This window comes from Hypomesus nipponensis, chromosome 21 (assembly GCF_054491055.1).
Source record: "Hypomesus nipponensis isolate SF chromosome 21, ASM5449105v1, whole genome shotgun sequence".
NCBI lineage: Eukaryota > Metazoa > Chordata > Actinopteri > Osmeriformes > Osmeridae > Hypomesus > Hypomesus nipponensis.
The window spans coordinates 9,270,315-9,292,372 of record NC_140381.1 but is presented as its reverse complement, the minus strand read 5'-3'; the positions used below and the strand labels follow the sequence as shown (position 1 = coordinate 9,292,372).

At 48.7% G+C, this 22,058-nt stretch overlaps 1 protein-coding gene across 1 annotated transcript in view; it reads right to left on the bottom strand.

The window, feature by feature from the left end:
- The window catches only part of grin2bb (glutamate receptor, ionotropic, N-methyl D-aspartate 2B, genome duplicate b), a 52,530-nt gene that overhangs the window by 3,207 nt on the left and 27,265 nt on the right, over positions 1-22,058 (bottom strand). The window contains 9 exon segments of the mRNA XM_084685970.1: positions 3,186-3,424; positions 9,210-9,397; positions 10,952-11,112; positions 11,465-11,694; positions 13,052-13,177; positions 13,714-13,867; positions 14,631-14,811; positions 16,270-16,472; positions 16,897-17,011. Coding sequence (XP_084542096.1) covers positions 3,186-3,424; positions 9,210-9,397; positions 10,952-11,112; positions 11,465-11,694; positions 13,052-13,177; positions 13,714-13,867; positions 14,631-14,811; positions 16,270-16,472; positions 16,897-17,011 — 1,597 coding nt within the window.

Genomic DNA, 22,058 nt, shown 5'->3' with positions numbered 1-22,058 from the left:
GGGAGGATGGGTGAAGAGGAGGGGAATAAAAGGAGGGAGGGTGAAAGAGAGGGAGGGAAAGGGGAGAAAGTAGGAGACAGAGATAAAGAAGAGGAATGGAAGGAGAGAGATTGTGTTAGCGAGTTAGGGAGAGGGAGAGAGAGAGCGAATGGGTGAGGGAAAGACAGAAAGAGAAAAAGAAAGAGAGAGATAGGGGTTAATGGATAGCAGCGTTTGGGTCTGACCAACCTCTTGTTTACACACTATTAAACAGTAATAGGGGTTGAGTTCATAAGTGCCTTGTCTCCCGGGAACACACAGACACACACATACACAAAACACACACACACACACACACATCCCTCTCAGATTTGGTGTTGGGGGGCAGATCAAAGCTGTGATTGATAACGACAGGTGCACAGTGAGCCTGTGGTTTTGACCAGCGATCGATAACTCTGATCAATGTCATTTATATTCAGCAGACAGCAACACAGGGTCTCCATGGCGTTTGTATTTCTCTCTCTCTGTCTCTCCTATTGCTTTGAGACAAGGAATTGAACAATAACAGCTGATTCTACACTGTTAAATTGCGGCCGGCATCATATTTCAATTAAAGTATTTTCATGACTAGGTCAGGTTTCAATTTTGCTCATGCCGTAGTTAATACTTTGCCAGGAAAGTCAATGAGGGCGGAAACCACGACCAGGAGCTCTTCAGGACCCCGAAAAGATGTAAAGGTCAAGGGTGAACGGCCTGCCAGCCAGCGTATACGTCATCGTACTTTAAAGGTGTCACGTCAAAAAACATTTCTTCCCCATCTCTTAGTCACCATCCTTCTTTCTCTCGGTCTCTCTCTCTCTGTGTCTGTCCTCAGCCCACATTCATGAATCGTCGAGTGTTTTTTCCCCATGTCTGTTTTTATCTGTCTTTGCCTCCTGGTCACTTTGCTGTAGGAAGCAGGGTCCCTAGTGGGGATAGCCTGTCGTTATCTCTCCATGTCTGCAGTTCAAATGACTACAGAAGGTACCAGAATATAGGTTACCAGCACAAGCTTTTTGGGTATTTGTCTTTTTTTTTGTCACTACCCCCCTCCGTGTTTAATCTTTCAGTCCCTCTCTGCTTGATCTCTTTTTCTTTCCACACATTATCATTCAATCTTATTGTCCGGCCTATCCGTTTCTCTATAACCCTTCTCAATATTTCTCTCCCTCCCTCTCCCTCTGTCTCTCTCTCTCTCTCTCTCTCCCTCTCTCTTTCTCTCTCTTGCTGTCTGTCTCCAAAACGTATCACTATAAAGGAGGTGCATCCAGGGCCTCCTTTTACTAACATTAATACAAGTATTTTTCTCCCTCCCTCCCTCCCTCCCTCCCTCCCTCCCTCCCTCCCTCCCTCCCTCCCTCCCTCCCCCCCCCCCCCCCCCCCCTTAAATGGGATTTGCCCGAGCCTTGCACTATCTCAGATCCTTTTTCTCACATCCCATCTCAACTTGAGTGTTAAATCAGCCATGTTGATCTGTAACAGAGTGTTGGAGATCTACTGCCAAGGGAAATAATAACCACGGCAGACTTCAAAAAGTGTTCAGGGAGGTCAAATGCAAGCCGTAATGCAACTGACAAATAAAATAAAATAATGTGTATGCGGAGCTGATGAAGAATGAGTTTGAATGCCCTTGCGACTCTGTTTTGCGTTAAATCTTGATGTCGTCTGTGTTTAACTCATGATGCGTCGTGCAAGAAAACTGTCACTAGTTCCCAAAAGAGGTTGGGGACGTACTGTTCACTAGGAGAGAACTCTTTGTTTACAAAAATAAGTAAATAAATAACTCTGTCAGAACGTTCCTCCCAGGGGCGTCTTCAGAACCCCCAGAGTTTTAACAATTAAATTGAATTTAGATTTGATTATCCCGGAAAAAATAAACGCAGTATCCCAATCAACGCTTGTAAAATCAAAGCACTTTAACTGAAAACACAAACCGATGCACGCAGAATTCCATGTCAGTACCCTCTTCTGAGCTTGCCAAATAGCCACTGCAGCGCACACAGAAGTCCAGGTGTCGGACTCGGCACACAAATCAGAATTGAGGTAGGCTAAGAAAACATTACAAAACCAAAGAAAGTTTCTAAATGATAGGCTTACCGATCATCTTATTTTGAATAAAACATATTACATGAAGCTCAAAAAAACAGTATTTGCGCTCAAATTAATTCAAAGAAAATGTGTGCGCTCAAGTTAACTTTTGATGTCCCTGCCAAAGCTGATATAAAACTTGCGTCCCTGAACTGTTGTATAGTGGGTTAGGCAAGGGGAGTTTCTATAGAAGTGCATTGTACGCAGCATCTAATGCTGTGTCTAACAATGCCCCTGGTTCCACCCTCTTTGGGAGTTGAAAGTTTACCTCGGAAAAAGGTTCCCACATTTGGATCGCATGACTAAGGGGTGTCTTTAGTCTTCATAACTGCCAGGTAAACATTTGCCGGTGTTTTGCAAATGAATGATAATGGAGCTCATTTGCGCACAATAACAACAAAAGCCCCCTCCCCCCCTCTCTGCCCCCCTCCCCCCACCGTCCTCTCAACCCCTTCCTAACAGGTAACATTATGCAAATGGAATGTTCTCCTCAAGCGACTGTTTCTCCCGCGCGTCAACAACAACAACAGCAGCCTCCTTCCTTAGCATAACAGGAACATGGTGACTGACCCACATAAGCAACCCCAGAGCCATCACCAACTCAACCAGACTGAGGCAAGGTCGCTTTCCAGAACCTTCCCTCACCAGCACGACTATAAAGCTACCGTTTAAGGTGGAAGGCTGAGCAACGTATCCTAGCTTTCTTTCTTAAGTGTCTTGGCACGGTTGTTGTGTTTTCAGTGAGCACACTCGCAAGGCCCATTGGCTCGCTGCTGTTTGTTCACATGGACAATGTCTCTTGGCCAGGGCTTGATGTGCTACTTACTGCCTCACACAAGAGCGAGGAATGTTAAAACAGCACACATACGTTGAGGTGAAAGTGAAGCAGAGCATCCTTGTCCTCTCCTACCCATCTCTCCCACCATCCATATTCCATACTCTCTCACTACCTTGTCCAATCTGTCCTTATATCCATCCATCCATCCATCCATACACTCTTCCCCTCCCTCCCTCCCTCCCCCCCTCCCCCTCCCCCCCTCCCCCCCCCCCCCTCCCTCCCTCCCCCCCCCCAGACTCACCCTGCTGATGGAGAAGGTGAAGCCGGGCTTGCCCGAGCACACGCCCATGAAGCAGAAGCGCAGCTGCCAGTAGAACAGGTGCTCGCAGATGAAGGTGATGAGCGACAGCGCCATGGCGGCGCCCAGCATGTAGAAGACGCCCGCCATGTTGTCCACGTCCAGCTGGGAGGACATGACCTCGTTCTTCTCGTTGTGACAGATGCCCGTCAGCCACATTGCCTCCAGTTCCTCCATCTCTCCTGGAGGGGGCGACAGGGAGGGGCCCGGGTGGAGCGTGGGTTGCAAATAGGTTACATGAAGTAAATGGGTGACAGGTTGTATGCTTTGTAGGTTGTGTATGTTGTATCGAGGTTTACGGTAGGGAAAGGGTGAGCCAGGGGTGACAACCAGGGGTTGTAAATAGGTTGTATAAGCAGGAGGCCACTTGCAGTAGGTAGGCAAGAATGGGTATAAGGGTCAAGGGTCGGGCACAAAGCTGTACTGTAACATGTTGAGAGACTATTAGTTAATAGTTGTCTGTGTCGTGTCGTCAGGTCTTTGAACTTAATCCTGGTTCTAGGTGTACCGGTGTGTGTATTTGTGTAGGTGTGTGTGTATGCTTTTTTGAAAGACAGTAAGTACCAACATAGGGGTAAACAACCCAGCCTCATGTCTGTGCAACAGACGTCATGTTGCATCGTCTCCAAGCAACCCCTCTGCAGATAATCATCATTAATAATTTGTATTATGCAAGTCGCTCTCCAACCTCCTTGCTGTGCTGTGCCCAAACGAGTGCCTGCTGGGATTTTTCCAGGCCTTGAGGAGGGTGATTCCATGTCATGTGATGCCTGGTCCCACCCTAAAATGTGTCCCTTGCAGCCCCACAGCCCTGGGAATGTTTCCCAGACAGGAAGACATGTTCAGAGAGATTTGTTTGATCCGAGCCACCGGAGTGAATGTACTGACCCCCAGGCTCTGTGATTTCCCACTGCTTATGTACTGAGAGTGCAGCTAGCGCCTTTGAGCATCTAGCACCCGCTAGCAATTGTTAGCGTGTGCTAGCACCTGTTAGCAACGGTTAGCGCCTGCTAGCACCTGCAAAATGGTAGCACCCGTTAGTGTCTGACATTGCCCACTGGCACCTCTTAAAGTATGCTAGCTCCTGTTAGCAACGGTTAGCGCCTGTTAGCACCTGCAAAAAAACAAGCTAATGGCCATTATCATGCATGCAGCATACATAGACCACTGGTTATCAACTATCTTTCAATCTTTCAGACATACTTATATGTCTGAAAGGGTATATTGTGAAACTGGTCTAGGGGGTGCAATATGTTCTCTAATATTTAAATTATTTGAGTTTCTTTTCTTCAATTCTAATATTAAAATGAGTTTGCTTATTGCTTGGCTCCAGCATTGGCGGCCTTAACCTTATATCCCAAATTCAAATATGAGAAACAATACCCCCAATATTTGTCTGAACTTCTGTGCTTTCCTCCAGCTCAAATTTGATTGACAATGGTTTCAGACAATAAGATAAGGAGGGAGGCCCACCTTGCCAAAGGCGATTGCCTGGAACAGGATTGCTGGATCATAATTGGCTGGAAAGTAGTGGGCCGCTTCAATAATCAGAAATTGACATTCTGCTGGCACTGAGCTGTCAGTGTTCCTAAACAAGGGCCTCATTAGCTTGCACAACTTTAACTGTTTCAAGTGGACAAAAAAGAAAACCAAAGTGTTGACCCAAAAAAATCGTACCTAAGAGAAGAGTCAAGACGTATGACTCAATCGTCAACCAATCAGGGTTGTGGCGTGTTTCAGAATCTGCCTCCAATCCCTGCACCAATCCCAACACTGGAATTAATCTGCCTACAATTGTAGATACACCGGTAACTATGATTCCAACCACTTGGAACTAGGTCAGTACACTCTGCCCTACCTGCATCTAAACATAGGGGTTACGTAACACTGTTGACATGTGGATTCTAACCAGGAACGGAACACCTGAGAACACAAATCCGCTTGGACCCCAGTCTGTGTGCATCTATGTGGGCTGACAGCTGCGGCGTTCAGCGTGTCATTTCATGGGACGTGACGTAACATGATGTTAGACCACGTGCAGTGTTGTGACATCCCATACAATATGTTTGGCCGTGGAAAGAAGAGGGGAAAAAAGCAGCATTACGACTTTGTTGTTTGTGTAGGAATGGAAATTAAGTTTTTTGTGTTCCTGATTTTTTCCTAGATACACACACACATACACATCCTCGTAACCTGTGAGGGATCACAAATGCTCACACACACACACACACACACACACACACACACACTCTCACAAATGGATGAAGCTTCCTATGTACGTTGATCCACATCTATACATCTGGCCTCTCTGGAAATGCTACACACGTCAGGCCCTCTCCTGTGCCACTGATTCCAGGTGTGTCTTCTCTCATTTATCATGGGAACTAGGACAAGACCTGATAGCACATGGCACGTGCATGATAAGCCAGTGTGTGTTGTTTAACCAACTGCTAGTATGGGGTCTGACACATAGTTTACACCATCCCCCCTCTCTCTGGGTTTATATATGTCTCTCTCTCCTGTTGTGTCTCTCTCTCCTGTTGTGTCTCTCTCCTGTTGTGTCTCTCTCTCTCCTGTTGTGTCTCTCGCTCCTGTTGTGTCTCTCGCTCCTGTTGTGTCTCTCTCTCTCCTGTTGTGTCTCTCGCTCCTGTTGTGTCTCTCTCTCCTGTTGTGTCTCTCTCCTGTTGTGTCTCTCTCTCTCCTGTTGTGTCTCTCGCTCCTGTTGTGTCTCTCTCTCTCCTGTTGTGTCTCTGTCCTGTTGTGTCCCTCTGTCCTGTTGTCTCTCTCTCCTTGCTGATCTCTTCACCATTCCTCTGTACCTGTCTTGATTTATCTCTCTTTCGTAAATTCCCTCTCTCTCTATCTCTCTCTCTCTCTCTCTCTCTCTCTCTCTCTCTCTCCCCTCTCTCATTTTCTCCCTCCCACACTCTCTTTCCCTCTCTTTCTTGTCTCTCTGCTGCTAGTGGATACTGGCAACTCTAAGAATTCTTGTCAGAAACAATCAGTGTTGGAACACCTGGTTCCAGACCTCAGGTAAAGCAATCCCACGGCCATGTTGTCTTTGGCCAAGGTGATGGCAGCAGGAGTCATTTCGAATCACTGGTGTTGTTTAAGGGTTGTCCTGAAAAACAGGACACCTGAGAGAGATCTTTTTGACAGTTTTTCACAATTGCTGAAACACTAAACCACATTCTCTGAACTAAATGATCAGTGGCCTAAACTCATTTGATGAATCAGTCACTCTTTTTGCAAAACTCCAAACACTTTCTCACTCTCTAAAAACATTTTGCACTGTGATGCACTCGTGCTGCAAAATGGTAAACACAGGTGGCAAACAGTAAACACAACTACAACACAGTTGTCATCTGTAAAACACAATGACTCAAAATTGTTCACTCTTGTTTCTAATGGTGGTTTTGTGGTGTCCGTATACGAGAATAGTTTAACATCAACCAACAATGTTTACTGTAAATGTTTGCCTTCCACCATACAGCCCTTTTCTCAACCCAATTGAAGAGTTTTTCTCTGCGTGGCAGTGGAAGGTTAACTAAACCCATATACCAGGGTCAATCTCCTACAGGCAATGGAATTGGCCTGTGGTGACATAGGTGTGGAGTGTTCTCAAGGCTCGAACCAGCACACCAGAGGGATTTAACCCCATTTGTATTTGTTCTTTGTTGACAGTACTAGTAAGTTGTGATGGTTACTGTAATACAGTTTTTCACAATTGCTAAAACACAGTTTTGAAACAGTCACCCATTTTCTCAAAACTGTAAACACAAAACCTAATCTTCAAGCACTCTTTACAAAACCTCTGAATTCTCTTGCAAAATGAAACTTTTGCCTCAAAACAGTTTTACCTGTCCTCAAAATCAAACTTTCACCTCAAAACAAATTTACCTGTGCTCAAAATCAAACACTGCTCTCAAATCATAAACAAAGTGATCAAAATGATATACACTATCAAGCAGTCAGTAAACAATGCACCAAAAAATTGAAAACACATTGTTCAAAACATATAGTTCTCAAGGAGAAGTACATTTTTACGTAATCTCAAAACTAATTTCATATTTATCCGTCATTGTCTTTTGATGAACGAAAACATGTTCTATCATAGTAGCTCAACATTTATCAGAAATTACTACTCTGCTTTGCTCTTTGCAATTGTTCTTGTTCTTTCTCCTCCTTGTACCCCTATACAGTACTACAGTATACTGGCCTTGCATAGTTTGTCACCAAAGGGCACTTTACAACGTCCCTGTTGGCAACACGGGTGGGGCAGAATGTTTGAAATCTGTTTGTTTTGTTACGCGTTTCTGGATTATTTTTTTCATTACAGTAATTTTCTATATCGGCCGATATATCAGAGTACTATACCCTGCATCTCACTACCCACAACTCACTCTTGTTCTTTGTTGATATAAACCTGCAACCAGTCTAAATCTATTGAGCATTCAGTACTGTTACTGTAACAAATGGAAAGTGCAATGTTCAGGGCCATACCATTTGTTATGTAATTGTAAAGTATAGAACCTACAATGCACTGTACTACAGTATACAATACTATAGAGTAAAAGGGACAAAAATCAAAGGTGTAAACATGTGATCAATGTGCTTCTTCTTGTCTTTGGGCTAGGTCAGGGTCATTTACATCTCAAGGAATATTTTCCCACCTTCAACAACCTGTTTGCTCTCTGAACTGGCTTATTGGTTGTGTCACATCATTTAAAAACAAGTGAAATCAATTTTAAGTGGTTGTGTTTAGTCAATGACATGTTTTTTCTATTTGTATTTGATTGTTGCCATTTGTGTTTACCAGTATGGATGACACGTCCATTAGAGTGCAGAATGTGTTTTGAGAATGAGAATGTGTTTAGAGTTTTGCTGAAAAGTCTATGTGAGATTTGCAAATTGTGTTTTACCATGTGAAACGGTTTAAGGTATTGACAACAGACTGATAACTTTGTTCAGCCAATGGGTTTTAGTGTTTTAGCAATTCAGAAAAACTGTAACAATACTGCAAATCAAATCAAATGTACAGTATTTGTATAGCCCTTTTTACAAGCAATGACACACTGGGCTTCACATATGCCTATAAAACCGCCCCTCAGCCGACCTCAACCCTCAAGGAAGACAGGGAAAAACTCCCAGAAAAACTCACTAGAGGAGAAAAAATGGAAGAAACCTTGGGAGGAGCAATTCAGTGAGGGATCCCCTCCTCCAGAGACGGTTGTCGAAAGAGAGGTGCTGAACACTACCCTAAATAGTCACATACATCAGGAAAGTGACATTGGGTGTTGAAACACCCAAATCCTGTGTATCGAAATCAATTGTCTTTTTGCTACGTAAATGCATTTACTGTGTATACATAAACACATTTATCTTTACATGTAACTACATGCCCTGGATGCTGTGCTCTCCATTTTGGGGGGTTGTGTCTAATGATTGCTCCATAGTGTTTTCTATATTGATTTGCTTATCATCTGAAAGCATTGTTGGATTTTGAGCACAGGTTAAATGGTTTAGAGGCGAATGTGTGATTTTCCAGAAGAGTCAGAGGTTTTACAAATGTAGTTTGAAGATTTGTTTTTGTGTTGACAGTTTTGAGAAAATGGGTGAAATGGGAAAAAATGTATTTGAACAATTGTGAAAAACTGCAATGTTATAATAAATGGTGGAGAAAATGAGAGTGTATACCCTGTACCCAGTTTATATTCCGCATTGTGTTCGCCATTAACTCTAGCATACATGGATGTGTGAATTCCTTCAATATGACCTACATAAGCACTTAGCAAAATTGTTTGGGGTTCGTTTTCCAGCTCAGCGATCCAACAGAAATGGATGTCAGTGTCGTACTCCTACTCCCACAAATTGGATCTAATGAACTGTGTGTGTGGTGGTGTGTGTGGTGTGGGTGTGGCGGTGGTGGTGGTGTGTGTGTGGGGGGGGATTTGTGCAGATTTTTACCGTCGCCAAACAGCATGAGGATGGCCAGGTCCACCGCCCTCTTCCAGCCCGAGTCCTTCTGGATGGCGATGCCGTAGCCCGTGGACGCAAACACCTTCCCGCTCCCGATGGTCACCAGCTTGCAGCCCTCGTCCCGGCCCGCCATGTAGTTGAGCACCGCCGCGTCGTAGATGAACGCGTCCAGCTTCCTGGAGGGAAGACAACCACTCCGGGGAGTCACGTTTGCGTCGCGACGCTCGCGCGGCGCCCGCACTGTTTGAATGACGACGTTTTGAGAAGGACGTCCCTGCTCTGTCGCGATCGATGGCCTGTCATGTCCACGGCGGATTAAGGCCGGGAGGCTATTGGTTGATTGCATGTTCAAAACTTCTAAGCTACTCCGTGATTTTGCGCCGAAACCGGTCTAAACACGACGTGTATCGATTGGCAATTAAGCGTTCGGTTCTATTCTAAACTATTCTACCATCTTCTTCTCTAATCCACTCCACTCTAACAACCAGAGCCATTGAACATGGGGCGTTCAGCTCGCGAGATAAGCGCCGGCTAAACGAATTGTGACGACAAACCACCGGCCGGATGGCTGAGCCCAAATCAACAAATCAATCAGTCCCCCGAGGCTCTGCTCCTATCAGCAGGGCTTATCGGGGCCACGCCGTGGCGACAATCAGCTTCCGACCATGACCAGTCAAAAGAAGGCCGCTGATTGCCACTGGGGCCTTGAACCCACGCGCCCCATTCTCCATTCTTCAAGAGGGGACGGAGAGAGAGAGAATTAGAGAAAGAGGGACGGAGAGAGAGAGTGAATTAGAGAGAGAGTGAGAAAGAGGTGGGGGGGGGGGTAGAGAGAAATAAGGGGATAGAGAGGGTGGAGGGAGAGTGAGGGATGTGGGGATAGAGGGAGAGAGGAAGGGGAGTATGTGGGAGGTGTGTAGACGTGCGTGTGTGAGGGAGGGAGAGGGAGAGAGAGAGAGAGAGAGGGGGAGAGAGAGAGAGAGAGAGTGAGAGAGAGAGAGGGAACCACGAGAGACAGGGAAAGAAAAAGAGAAAAATAGAGGGGAGGGGAAGAAGAGAGAGAGACAACGGAGAGACAGCGATGTATTGAGACAGTAAAGTAAAAAAGAGTGAGTGAGGAGAGAGGTAGGGGGTAGGAGAGCTTCAATTCACAGAGAGGGGATGGAAAGAGTGGAGAGACTTGAGATGAAGAGAAAGCAATAGTGAGCGAAAAAGAAAGAGGCGTGGAGAGAGTAGGAGAGTATCAGTTCATAGCGAGCGCAGCCTGTGCTGCTATTCTGAGAGGCAGTGGCAGAAACAGCAGCTGCAGATCTCTCTCTCTCTTTCTCTCTTTTCCTCTCTGTTGGCCTCCCACCCACACTCTCCCGTCGCTCTCTCTTTCTCTCGCACCCTCCGAATCTCCCGTTTCCTGAATCTCTTTCACTCTCTCTCTCTCTCTCTCTCTCTCTCTCTCTCTCTCTCTCTCTCTCTCTCTCTCTCTCTCTCTCTCTCTCTCTCTCTCTCTCTCTCTCCCTCGTGCGCCTTGCTTTCTCTGAATGCCTCCCTTTCAGAATTGATCTCTTTCACTCTCTCGCATCACTTTTTGAATCGCGGGCTTCCTGAATTCCGAGCCGCTCCCTCGACGTTTTCCCCGCAAATTTCCATATCTCCCACCCACCTCCCACCCTTCGTATTGACTCCTCTGACCCCCGCCTCCGCCTCCCCCACCCGCACCCCCCCCCCCTCCTCACCCGTTCTTCAGGCTGTACAGGGCCTCGTCCACGTTCTTCTGGTGGAAGCTGGTCATGTAGCCGTGCATGTCCGGGTAGTTGTTCCGGATGTTTCTCTCCGTGCTCCCGTTGGGCACCGTGCCGAAGCGGAACGGCGGCGAGAAGTCGTTGGGCCGCTGGAACTGTGTGTGTGTGTGTGTGCGTGGGAGGGTGCATGCGGTTTGTGTGTGTTCGTGCGTGCGTTTGTGCGTGCGTTTGTGCGCGCGTTTGTGTGTGTGTGTGTGTGTGTTTGTGCGTGCGTTTGTGGCAGTAGAGATACGGAGAAGGGTGCCGGAAAAGAGAGCACACGAAAAAACAAAACCGAGCTTTGTCGGATGAGATGGAAATAGATCAAATATTCGCTGATGCACTATGGATGAAGCCTGTAGGGTAGTTTGTATAAAGTGTATGATCCTGTGGTGCGGAGACACAAAAACACACGCGCAAACAAACACCTCCCCACACACACCTCCCCGCACACACACACACACGCACCTTATTGTCAGAGAGACCCGACACCTGGTCCACGTACTCCTCCTGGATCATGAAGGCGGCCAGGTTGGCAGTGTAGGAGGCCAGGAAGATGACGGCGAAGAAGGCCCACACCGACACCATGATCTTACTGGTGGTGCCCTTGGGGTTCTGGACCGGGACGGAGTTGTTGAACACCAGACCCCACAGCAGCCACACCGCCTTGCCGATGGTGAAGGAGGGTCCCCCGGGTTCTGGGGGGAGGGGAGTTGGGGTGTTGTCAGGAGGGAGAGAAAGAGAGAGAGAGAGAACGGGAGAGCGGGGGACGGAGTGGCAAAGGAGGGAGAGGGTGGGGGAATGGGAGAGACACAGGTAAGGAGGAAGATGGGAGAAGGAGAGAGAGAGAGAGAGAGAGAGAGAGAGAGGGAGGGAGAGAGAGAGAGAGAGAGAGAGAGAGAGAGAGAGAGAGAGGGAGGGAGAGAGAGCGAGAGAGAGAGAGAGAATTGGCGGGTTTAGTCACTGCTACAAACTTGAGATGCACTGTTTGACTGTGACAAGGTGACAGGATCAACTCACTCGAGAGAAATAGAGAGAGAGAAAAACTGAGCGAGAAAGAGACAGAAAAAGAGAGAGACAGAGAGGAGGGAGGCAGTGGATGGGCGACCAACAGGCTGTAATTATGCTACAGCTGGAGAAGCAGCACAATACAACAGGGCTCACATAACCTGGGAAGTCATTAAAGCATCATACTGTGGGCGCTCTCTCTCTCCCTCTCTCTCTCTCTCTCTCTCTCTCTCTCTCTCTCTTTCTCTCTCTCTCCCTCTCTCTCTCCCTCTCTCTCTCCTCTCTCTCTCTCTCTCTCTCTCTCTCTCTCTCCCTCTCTCTCTCTCTCTCTCTCTCTCTCTCTCTCTCTCTCTCTCTCTCCCTCTCTCTCTCTCTCCCTCTCTCTCTCCCTCTCTCTCTCTCTCTCTCTCTCTCTCTCTCTCTCTCTCTCTCTCTTTCTCTTTCTCTCTCTCTTTCTCTCTCTTTCACACACAGTCTAGTGAGGTCCAAGGTGTGTGTTGTCAGCTGATGTGGTCAACGCTTCCTGTTCCGTTTTGTTCTTTGTAAGTCTTAGCTTGGCAGACTTGCCTGCCTGCCCGCCCGCCACACACTCACGCACATACACACCCAGTGAATGATTGGTGTATCGTTGGTGCATCTAAAGAAACTGGACAATAATGATCTATCATATATATCCCTCACATAGATGTTCGGAAAGACGGAAAATCTTTGCACGGATTGGCAAAGTGACCGAATTTGACCGACTCTTAGAATTTGGCACGTACAAATGACAGATCTCGACGGAGACGTGGACATGTGGGGACACGTCGCGCAAGGCGGACGTCACTGTGTCCGGGTGTGAGAGAGACAGCAGCTCAGGTCGTGGCAGTGAGAGTCCTCGTGGCTCACAGCGTCATCTCCTTTCGACGGACTTCATTCCCACATCCCGCTTGGTGTTGGTGAGCCGCGTCTGTGCGTCTCTGTGTGGGCTAGCATGTGTCTTTCTCTCTCTCTCTCTGTGTGTGTGTGTGTGTGTCTCGAGGTGTTCCATTGGCGGCTCCCTCTCACCTCGTCCGTCCGCCAGGCAGCGGTTGTAACCCACCGGGCTGAAGTACTCGAACACAAACACGGCCACCGCCGACACGATCAGCAGCATCACAAACATCATCACCCACACGTCGGCACTGAAGGGCTCTGGGAGGGAGGGAGGGAGGGAGGGAGGGAGGGAGGGAGGGAGGGAGGGAGGGAGGGAGGGAGGGAGGGAGGGAGGGAGGGAGGGAGGGAGGGGAGACACAGAGAGGCGGAAAGAGAGAGAGAGAGGCAAAGACCGGGAGAGCCATAGGGAACGGAAGGGATGGAGAGAGAGCAAGTGAAAGAAAGAGAAAGAGAGGTAGAGAGAAAAAATGAGAGACAGAGAGAAAAAGAGAGCGAGGGAGAGGGAAAAGAGGCAGAGAGAGAGAGAATAAGGTAGGGAGACAGAGAGAGAGAGAGGGTGACATGGAGAGTGCGGAATGGAAGGAGAGCGAGAGAGACATGAAGGCGAGAGAGAAGAAGGAGGGTTAATGAACCAAATTCATCAAAATCAACCCTTCAGGTGACAGCATGCCTTTATACGCGTGTGTGCGTGTGTCGGTGTGTGTGCGTGCGTCGGTGTGTGTGTGCGTGTGTGTCCCTCTAAGTCTGTCTGGCACATCTGTCCAACAGCACCAGGTGCACCTCGTCCCGCTCACCCAGGAAGGCAGAGGGCGAGACGGTGCCGTTGCTACGGGAGACCATGACGCTGATGCCCGTCTCGATGAAGGGCACGGAGAAGTCGATGACCTCCGACCTTTCCTCGTTGATGGTGAGCGACCCCACCGCCATGTGGGCCTTCTTCAGCACCACCTGACAGGAGGGGAGAGAGACGGGGGTCAACGCGAGGTCAAGCCCCACCCCCCCTCGTGCGGGCGGACGTTTTGGATCAAACGGAGTCGGGGTGAAAAGGGAAACTGGCAAAAAGGCTGTTTGAAGACGTGAAAATAGGCATCGGTTGGCTTCTGATCTAACATGATTGGATAGGTGGAGGCCTCTGCTCCAACACACAGCTGGTGCCCATCCAGTCGTGTCAGATCGGTGATTCCTCCCAGGGTGGGGAGGAAGGGGATCGGAGGATGTGGGGGGATTTCGATGTTGCGTCTCTCCAGCTGGAAATGGGTCGGTTTTCAAGGACTGTCCTCTCCTACTTTCGTCTCTCTCTCTCTCTCTCTCCCCCCCCCCCCCTGTCATCTCTCTCCATCCCTATCCTGTTTCTCACCGTGCCCGGCTAATTTCTCCGCACACTCCAACCCGCCTACCCCACCCCCTCTCCACCCCCCAACCCCCCCCCTTCCCCCAACTCTCTAGGTATACTTAGCCCGTGATACCTGGGGCCTGGGGGGCTTTGAGGGGGGAGGGGGGGTGGGGAGGCATGTGCAGAAGTGGAGCACGCGAGACAGCGAGCTAATGGGCTCAAAGGCAGGCAAGCCAGAGGTGAACATCAACATGTTCTCATTTCCTGTCCTCTCCTCTCTTCCTCAGCTTTAAGAGGCCGACAGCTGCTTTCAGCCCCGCCAGGCAGGGATGATGGGAAACGGAGTGTTTGGAAAGCCTGACCGCCCCACCCGCGTACCTCTCCCACCATGCCGTTCCAGGTGCCGTTGATCTTCTTGCCGTGCTTGCCGTTGGTCACTAGGTAGAGGTCGTAGGAGAACTTGACCGACTTGGCGATCTTCTTCAGAATGTCGATGCAGAAGCCCTTGCAGCACTTTTTGATGTACTTCCCGGAGTCTTCCGTCTGATTGGTTATAGATCTGGCGAAACAGGAGGAAGGGGGAGGACGTCGGGTTGACGGGGACAGAGAGAAGGCCGTTAAGTGTGCGCGGACGCGGGAGTCGGGAGCACGGGAGGAGATGGGAGAGAAGAAACGAGGGGAGGAGAGAAAAAGTGAGGAAAGGAAGGTGGGCCAGAAGGGAGCCAAATGGAGGGTAATGACAGAATGTTATTATGGAGAGTGGTCAAGGTGAAGTGGAAGGTGAGGGTGAAGTGGCGGGCGGGCGGGGGTGAAGGTGAACGGAATGGGGGCAGAAATGAAGAGCATGATCCAGATTGGGGTGGGGGGGAGGTGGGGGCGGGGGGGAGAGCTAGGAGGAAGATGAGAGGACGGAGAGGAGACAGTATGGAGGGGGAGGAGAGAGAGGGAGGTTCAAATCGAATCAAACTTTATTACGTCGAGCCTTTCTCACAAGCAATGTGACACGCTTAAGGATGAGGATGAAGAGGGAGGAGGGTGAAGAGGGAGGAGAATGGGTGTCATCACATGAGACAGAGCTGGCGATGTGATAGATATATAGATGGAGGGATGGACAGTGGAAGAAAGAAATGAAAAAGTAAAAAACACTGGCAGAGAGACAAGGAGGAACATGGTGACATTCCATTCCCTGACAAACCTCCTCGGCAACAATGACAAATAATAACTCAATGGGGGCGTGGAGTCGTGTCAACTAAATTATGCAAAGACGATTAGTATTACATAAGACGCTTGTATTTTTAGGAGACGTGGCTGAAAAGAAAACTTTGCCCCAAGTTTTTTTGATGATAAAATGCAGATATCTGATATCAGATATTTCTATACATTTTGCAGAAGTTACATTTCATGTACCATTTAATTTCATGTTCTGATTCTCGCCATGCTGTAATACAAGTGTATGGACACCCAGGATTTTGACAAAAATCAGAGTACTGTAATATAGGGAACTGGCAAGTTGATGGTAAAGATCAAGGCACTCTACAATCAAAGGTGACCAGCTAAATGAGTGAGTGGTCAATCATAGAGACTAGAGTAGAGAATGCCTGGGCACGAGCGAAACCCGCCTTCTCCCGAGCCACATCCAATCCCTGAGAGGCAAGGTTCAAACACCACTTCTCTGAAGCCTTTAGCATGCAATCTGAATAAAGATAAGAAACTATCTGAATAAAGTCGAATTAATATAAATGTATGAGTTCATCAAATAAAAAATAAAAAAAATAAAAAAGTATAAAAAGAACACAAATTCAACTTTATATATATATATATATATATATATATATATATATATATATATATATATATATATATATATATATAAAAACAGGACAGAATTAATGATTTACCTCAAGCAAAACACTCAATTGACTTGCAAAATAAGAACAAATAAATCAAACCAAAAAAAAACAGTGAGTCAAAAGGATGAGTCAGACGGGCGAGCGCCCCGAGGAGGACGGAGCCTCACATGCGCAGGAGCTGCTTCCTGCAGGGGATGGTGTTCCTCATGCAGGTGCCGCTGAGGGGGTCCACGTCCTCCACGATGACGAACGGGGCCTCCTCCAGGGTCACGATGGACAGGTGGTCGTCCTCGTGGCTCTCCGGGCCCTCGAAGCGAGGCCACACGTGGAACTTCATGTCCCTCAGGGAGCCCCTCTCCCACTTGCCCACCTGGGTGGGTAGACGTGTGCGTGTCAGTTTGTGTGTGTGTGTGTGTGTGTGGTTGGTAGTGGAGTGGTCGTGGGGTATTGAAGTGTGTGAGTATGTTGGTGTGGATGTGGAGAAGAGGGGAGGGTGACGAGGGTTAGGGAAATAACATACACTTCTGATCAGACACAGAGAGAGAGAGAGAGAGAGAGAGAGAGAGAGAGACAGAGACAGAGACAGAGAGAGAGACAGAGAGGGGAAAAGGCAAAGAGGATGAGTGTAGGAAGCACCTTGTTGAATTGGTGAAGAGAGAGAGCGAGAGAGAGAGAGAGAGAGAGAGAGAGAGAGAGAGAGAGAGAGAGAGAGAGAGAGAGAGAGAGAGAGAGAGAGTGAACAGAGAGACGATGAGAGACAGGGAGCAAGAGAGAGGGGCCCCCTCTGTACTGACCCTGTCCCATCTCCTCTCCTTGTCCAGGAGGATGATGACGAGCTTGGGGTGCATCTGGTAGCCGTCTTCGCTGAACGACAGGTTGCGCCCCTCGAACGTCACATTCATTAGGTACCTAGGAGGGGGAAGCCAAGCAGCCGGGATTAAACACAAACAGAGGCCACATAAACATAAAACTCATAAACTCATAAAACGGGCCTATGTCTGGAGACATTAAGTAGTGGGGAGGATTTGAAGCCCCTGGGAAAGGACCTTTTTAAAACGCCATCACCAACGCATGGCATTGTGGGTCCGAGTGTATCTGGGCTTTTTGTTGGTGCATTTGTGAAGCGTCGAGAAAGAAATGAACTCTGCCTTAGCCGACATGTGGAGTCAAATACAATCAGACGGACGCAACGTGCGATCGCCAGACGCCGTTTTTTCTGGCAGCGGGGCCGCTGGACGCGAGTGCGCACCGGGAAAGCGGGACGGAATTGGTTCGCGGGCTGATCGTTTCCTAGAAGCCAAGCTGCGCCGTTCCAGGAGCGCACAGTGGCGGCCGCTCCATCCGCTCGCAGCGGGACGACGAGCGCTAACGTCTTAATCACTTTTCCTCTCGGAAACACGTTCAAACCAAACTCAATGGGAGGACACCCACTTCTGCTGTGATCGCCACGCCACCCGCTGAGAGCTGAACAATGGAGACACGGAGCTGTAGATAACCCAGCTGCGATGACAATACATGGGCTGAACGGAAGGAGGGAGAAAAAGGGAGAGGGAGAGAGAGAGAGAGAGAGAGAGTGAGAGAGAGAGGGAGAGAGAGAGAGAGAGAGAGAGAGAGAGAGAGAGAGAGAGAGAGAGAGAGAGAGGGGAGAAGAAACAGAGGGCGAGAGGCATCTACGGAGTGGGAGAGCAAAAAAGAGCCCACACAAACACATAGGGCTGTGAAGGCGTTACATCTGAGACTATGGGCTTTAAAGTCTCTCTCTTTCTCTCTGTACGGCTGCTCTAGGCACATACAGCACACCCCGGCCCTGGATGACCCCCTTTGAGCTCGAGAACTGAAGAGCGAGAGATAGCGAGAGAGACGGAGAGAGACAGAGAGAGAGAGAGAGAGACGGAGAGAGACAGAGAGAGAGACAGAGAGACACGGAGAGAGAGAGAGAGAGAGAGAGAGAGAGAGAGAGAGAGATAGAGAGAGAGAGAGACAGAGAGACACGGAGAGAGAGAGAACGGGACACACACACGCCGGGTATGTGTGTCAACAAGCGTGCAAGGCAGCCAGATCGACTTGAGATCTTCCCGACCCGCCCCCCCCCCACACACACACACACACGCACCTCGCCGGCCACCCTCGCTCGCACACTGCCGCTCCGTGGGTCGCCGTTGCCATGGCGACGCTCATGCCTCGGAAAAACAACTGGGCGAAGGGGAATGAATAAGTGGTCTGGATGGAAGAGGGTGAGCGCCGGGCGAGCGCGCGCTATGTGCCTAAAGAGAAGCCCTGGGCATTTAACCAGCGGCCAGGGCCGGCGGCATCAACCGCTCCGACAGGCAGCAGCGGCAGCAAAAAGAGAACTACAGCACCCACAATTCTTTGCACTTTGGGCAGATTCCCTTGGAGAGCGTCCAGAACAGCAATTTCAACAACTTACAATCTCAGCACATATGTATTCCCATAATGCCTCATGAAGTGGTGCAAAAACCCATGTAATAAGGGATTAGGACTATCTAACCTCAAATGGTACAGCCAGGTACGTACAAACTAGCTCTTTCAACCCAGGGTTGTTGCGACAGGATTCACAGATGTTCTGCACAGTAGATGTTTAGTCATGTGTGTGTGACGTGTGTCATGACCGCTGACATGTATGACTGTAAGCCATCACCCCCCCACACACACACACACACCGCCCTCCGTGGAGAGAGACTCGGCCGGCATATGAAATGTGTTGCCATGGAGCCCACAACCACAGTGATTTTCAAGCAATCTGCTAGGTTGCCATGGGAACTGTAATCTCACCCGAGAGAGAGAGAGAGAGAGAGAGAGAGAGAGAGAGAGAGAGAGAGAGAGAGAGAGAGAGAGAGAGAGAGAGAGAGATAGAGAGATAGAAAAAGAAAAAGAGTGGGAGAGGAAGAGAGAGAGAGATGGAGTGAGAGCGACAAAGAGAGAAAGAGAGAGACAAACTCATGTATCCTTTTAGTTTGGTCCTCAAACCCCAGACTGCCTCACTCCCCTCACTCTTTCTCTCCACTCCGACAGATCAATCTCTACTTCCCCATTTCAGGGGCACTGTCCACGCTAACCCCTCCTCTTTCCAAACCGTACCTAAACACAGAGAGACAGACACAGACAGACACAGACAGACACAGACTGACACAGACAGACACAGACTGACACAGACAGACACAGACTGACACAGAGAGACAGACACAGACTGACACAGACAGACACAGAGAGACACAGAGAGAAAGACACAGACTGACACAGACAGACTGACACAGACAGACACAGACAGACACAGACAGACACAGACAGACACAGACAGACACAGACTGACACAGACAGACTGACACAGACAGACACAGACAGACACAGAGAGAAAGACACAGACTGACACAGACAGACAGACACAGAGAGACACAGAGAGAAAGACACAGACTGACACAGACAGACTGACACAGACAGACACAGACAGACACAGACAGACACAGACAGACTGACACAGACAGACACAGACTGACACAGACAGACAGACACAGACAGACACAGACTGACACAGAGAGACAGACAGACACAGGGAAACAGACCGAACCCACAGACGAACACATGGATTGATGAATGCTGGGAGCGTACAGTAGGAGAGAGGATTTTGCCCGCTCATCGTTCGCTGGTCCCGGTGGTACCGATGTCGCTTTTATGTAGCTTTGATCCGTCCCCATGTCTGAATTCCCCCCCTGGCTAACTCATGCAACAACACTCGCTAAGTACCACGCCGCTTCATCAAAGCCAGTGCATAAGCAGGCGGTCCACTTGATTGCGATACAACTTGTAAATATGGGTGAATACTCGCCGCATGCACTTGTTTTATGTAGGACGGTAAAGTGAATTGGATGGAAGTGGCCCGAAAAGTAGTCATTTGGAGGTATATCGTAGTCATTTGGAGGTAAATGGAACGCACGTAAAATATGTCACTTCTGAATGTTTCGGCATCCTGTCAGCCGACTGATTTAACTGACATTGTCGCTTAAAAGATAGTCTGTGCTATCCGCCGGGCTTTGTTATCAGCACGGCTGTGTTATCAGCTCGGCAGCGCATAGAGAGACACCCTCACTCATAACCACACACCCACCCAAATCGACGCAGAAGACGCACACTCTCAGGCGCACATTCTCACACACATAAACAAACACACACATAAACAAACACACACACACAGTCAGGAGTCGGTTGATCCGCAGGTCGGATGTGCGAAGGTCCCTGTTGCGGGAGCATCACCACATCACTGTGGTGTATGCTGCCTGTGGTGACTGAAGAGCGCAGCAGTGGCACAAGTCTCATTTATGGCTGTGTGTGTGTGTGTGGTGAGGGGGGAGGGGGCGTGCATGAGTTTTGTGTCATTGCTGGAGAGCGTGTGTGTAAGACATTTACATTTAGTCATTTAGAGACAGAGTTTGTGTCGCGTCGGTTTGTGTCACATACAGTGTGTGTATGTGTTTGCGTGGGAGTGTGTGTTTGAGAGAGAAAGTGGGAGAGAGAGAGTGTAGGGGAAGGGGTATATAACTCTTGAGGCTTCTCATTGTTTTCTGAAGACAGAGGGGGGCAGTGACAGAGAGAGAGAGAGAGAGAGAGAGAGAGAGAGAGAGAGAGAGAGAGAGAGAGAGAGAGAGAGAGAGAGAGGGGGAGAGGGATAGATAGGCTAGATATGTCTCTCAATGCCACAACCTGAGGGACAGTGAACCAACTCTGTACAACTGTTAAAACCTTTCTGTATATTACTGTAACATGCATTATGTGTTACTGTTACTCTTACTATGCTACTGTTATATTGTACTGCCATATTACTATTGCTATACTCCTTGTAAATGTTGTGATACATATGTTAAAATGTCCTTTCAATATGGACTGCTTTGGCAATACTGCTCAACCCGAACTGTCATGCCAATAAAGCATTCTGAACTAAGAGAGAGAGAGAGAGAGAGAGAGAGAGAGAGAGAGAGAGAGAGAGAGAGAGAGAGAGAGAGAGAGAGAGAGAGAGAGAGAGAGAGAGAGAGAGAGAGAGAGAGAGAGGTTGAGTGAATGAGTGAGTGTGCTTCTGTGTGTCTGTGTAACAGCCCCCCATCCTCTCGCTCAGCTAACACAGTACAGGCCTGACAACAATGACATCAACAGAGTGCGTATGTTTGCTTGCGTCACTCGAATCCATCCATCCATCACAACTCCTCCCAAACCAACAGTAGATGCCTGCATGGCTGTGCACTGATGTGCCCTAGTGAGCTTTTCAATAACCACACAATACATTGATCTCCTGTTTGCGATGGTACGCGTTAATTAGTCAGGACTGTAAGTAAGCCGTGGTGCGCCAAAGCAGATGGACAGAGAGATGAATGAGTGTTTGTGTATGAATAATAAGTTGGGTCCATTAAACACGGTCTGATGCTTTGATAGCAAACGAGGACTAGAGAGAAAGAGAGAGAGAGAGAGAGAGAGAGAGAGGGGCCGAGAGAGGGACATAGGGAAAGAGAGAGAGTGAGAGAGAGACAAAGAGAGAGAGAGAGAGGGAGAGAGAGGGAGAGAGAGAGAGAGAGAGAGAGAGAGAGAGAGAGAGAGAGAGAGAGAGAGAGAGAGAGAGAGAGAGAGGGAGATAGCAGCTGCCAAATTGCACAATGCTTTTAAAGGGAGAAGAGGGAGAGAACAGAGAGAAAGTCGGCGAGAGAAACGGAGGAACCTTCCGATTCAACTTCAGCTAATTGAAAGAGCTTTTTAGCACACGGCAAAGAGATGACAGTAACAACGAGACGCAGAGAGATGGAGAGAGTGAGAGGGGGGGGTCAGAGAGATGGAGAGAGTGAGAGGGGGGGGTCAGAGAGATGGAGAGAGTGAGAGGGGGGGGTCAGAGAGATGGAGAGAGTGAGAAGGGGGGGGGTCAGAGAGAGGGAGAGAGAAGGCGGTATGGGTTAGAGGG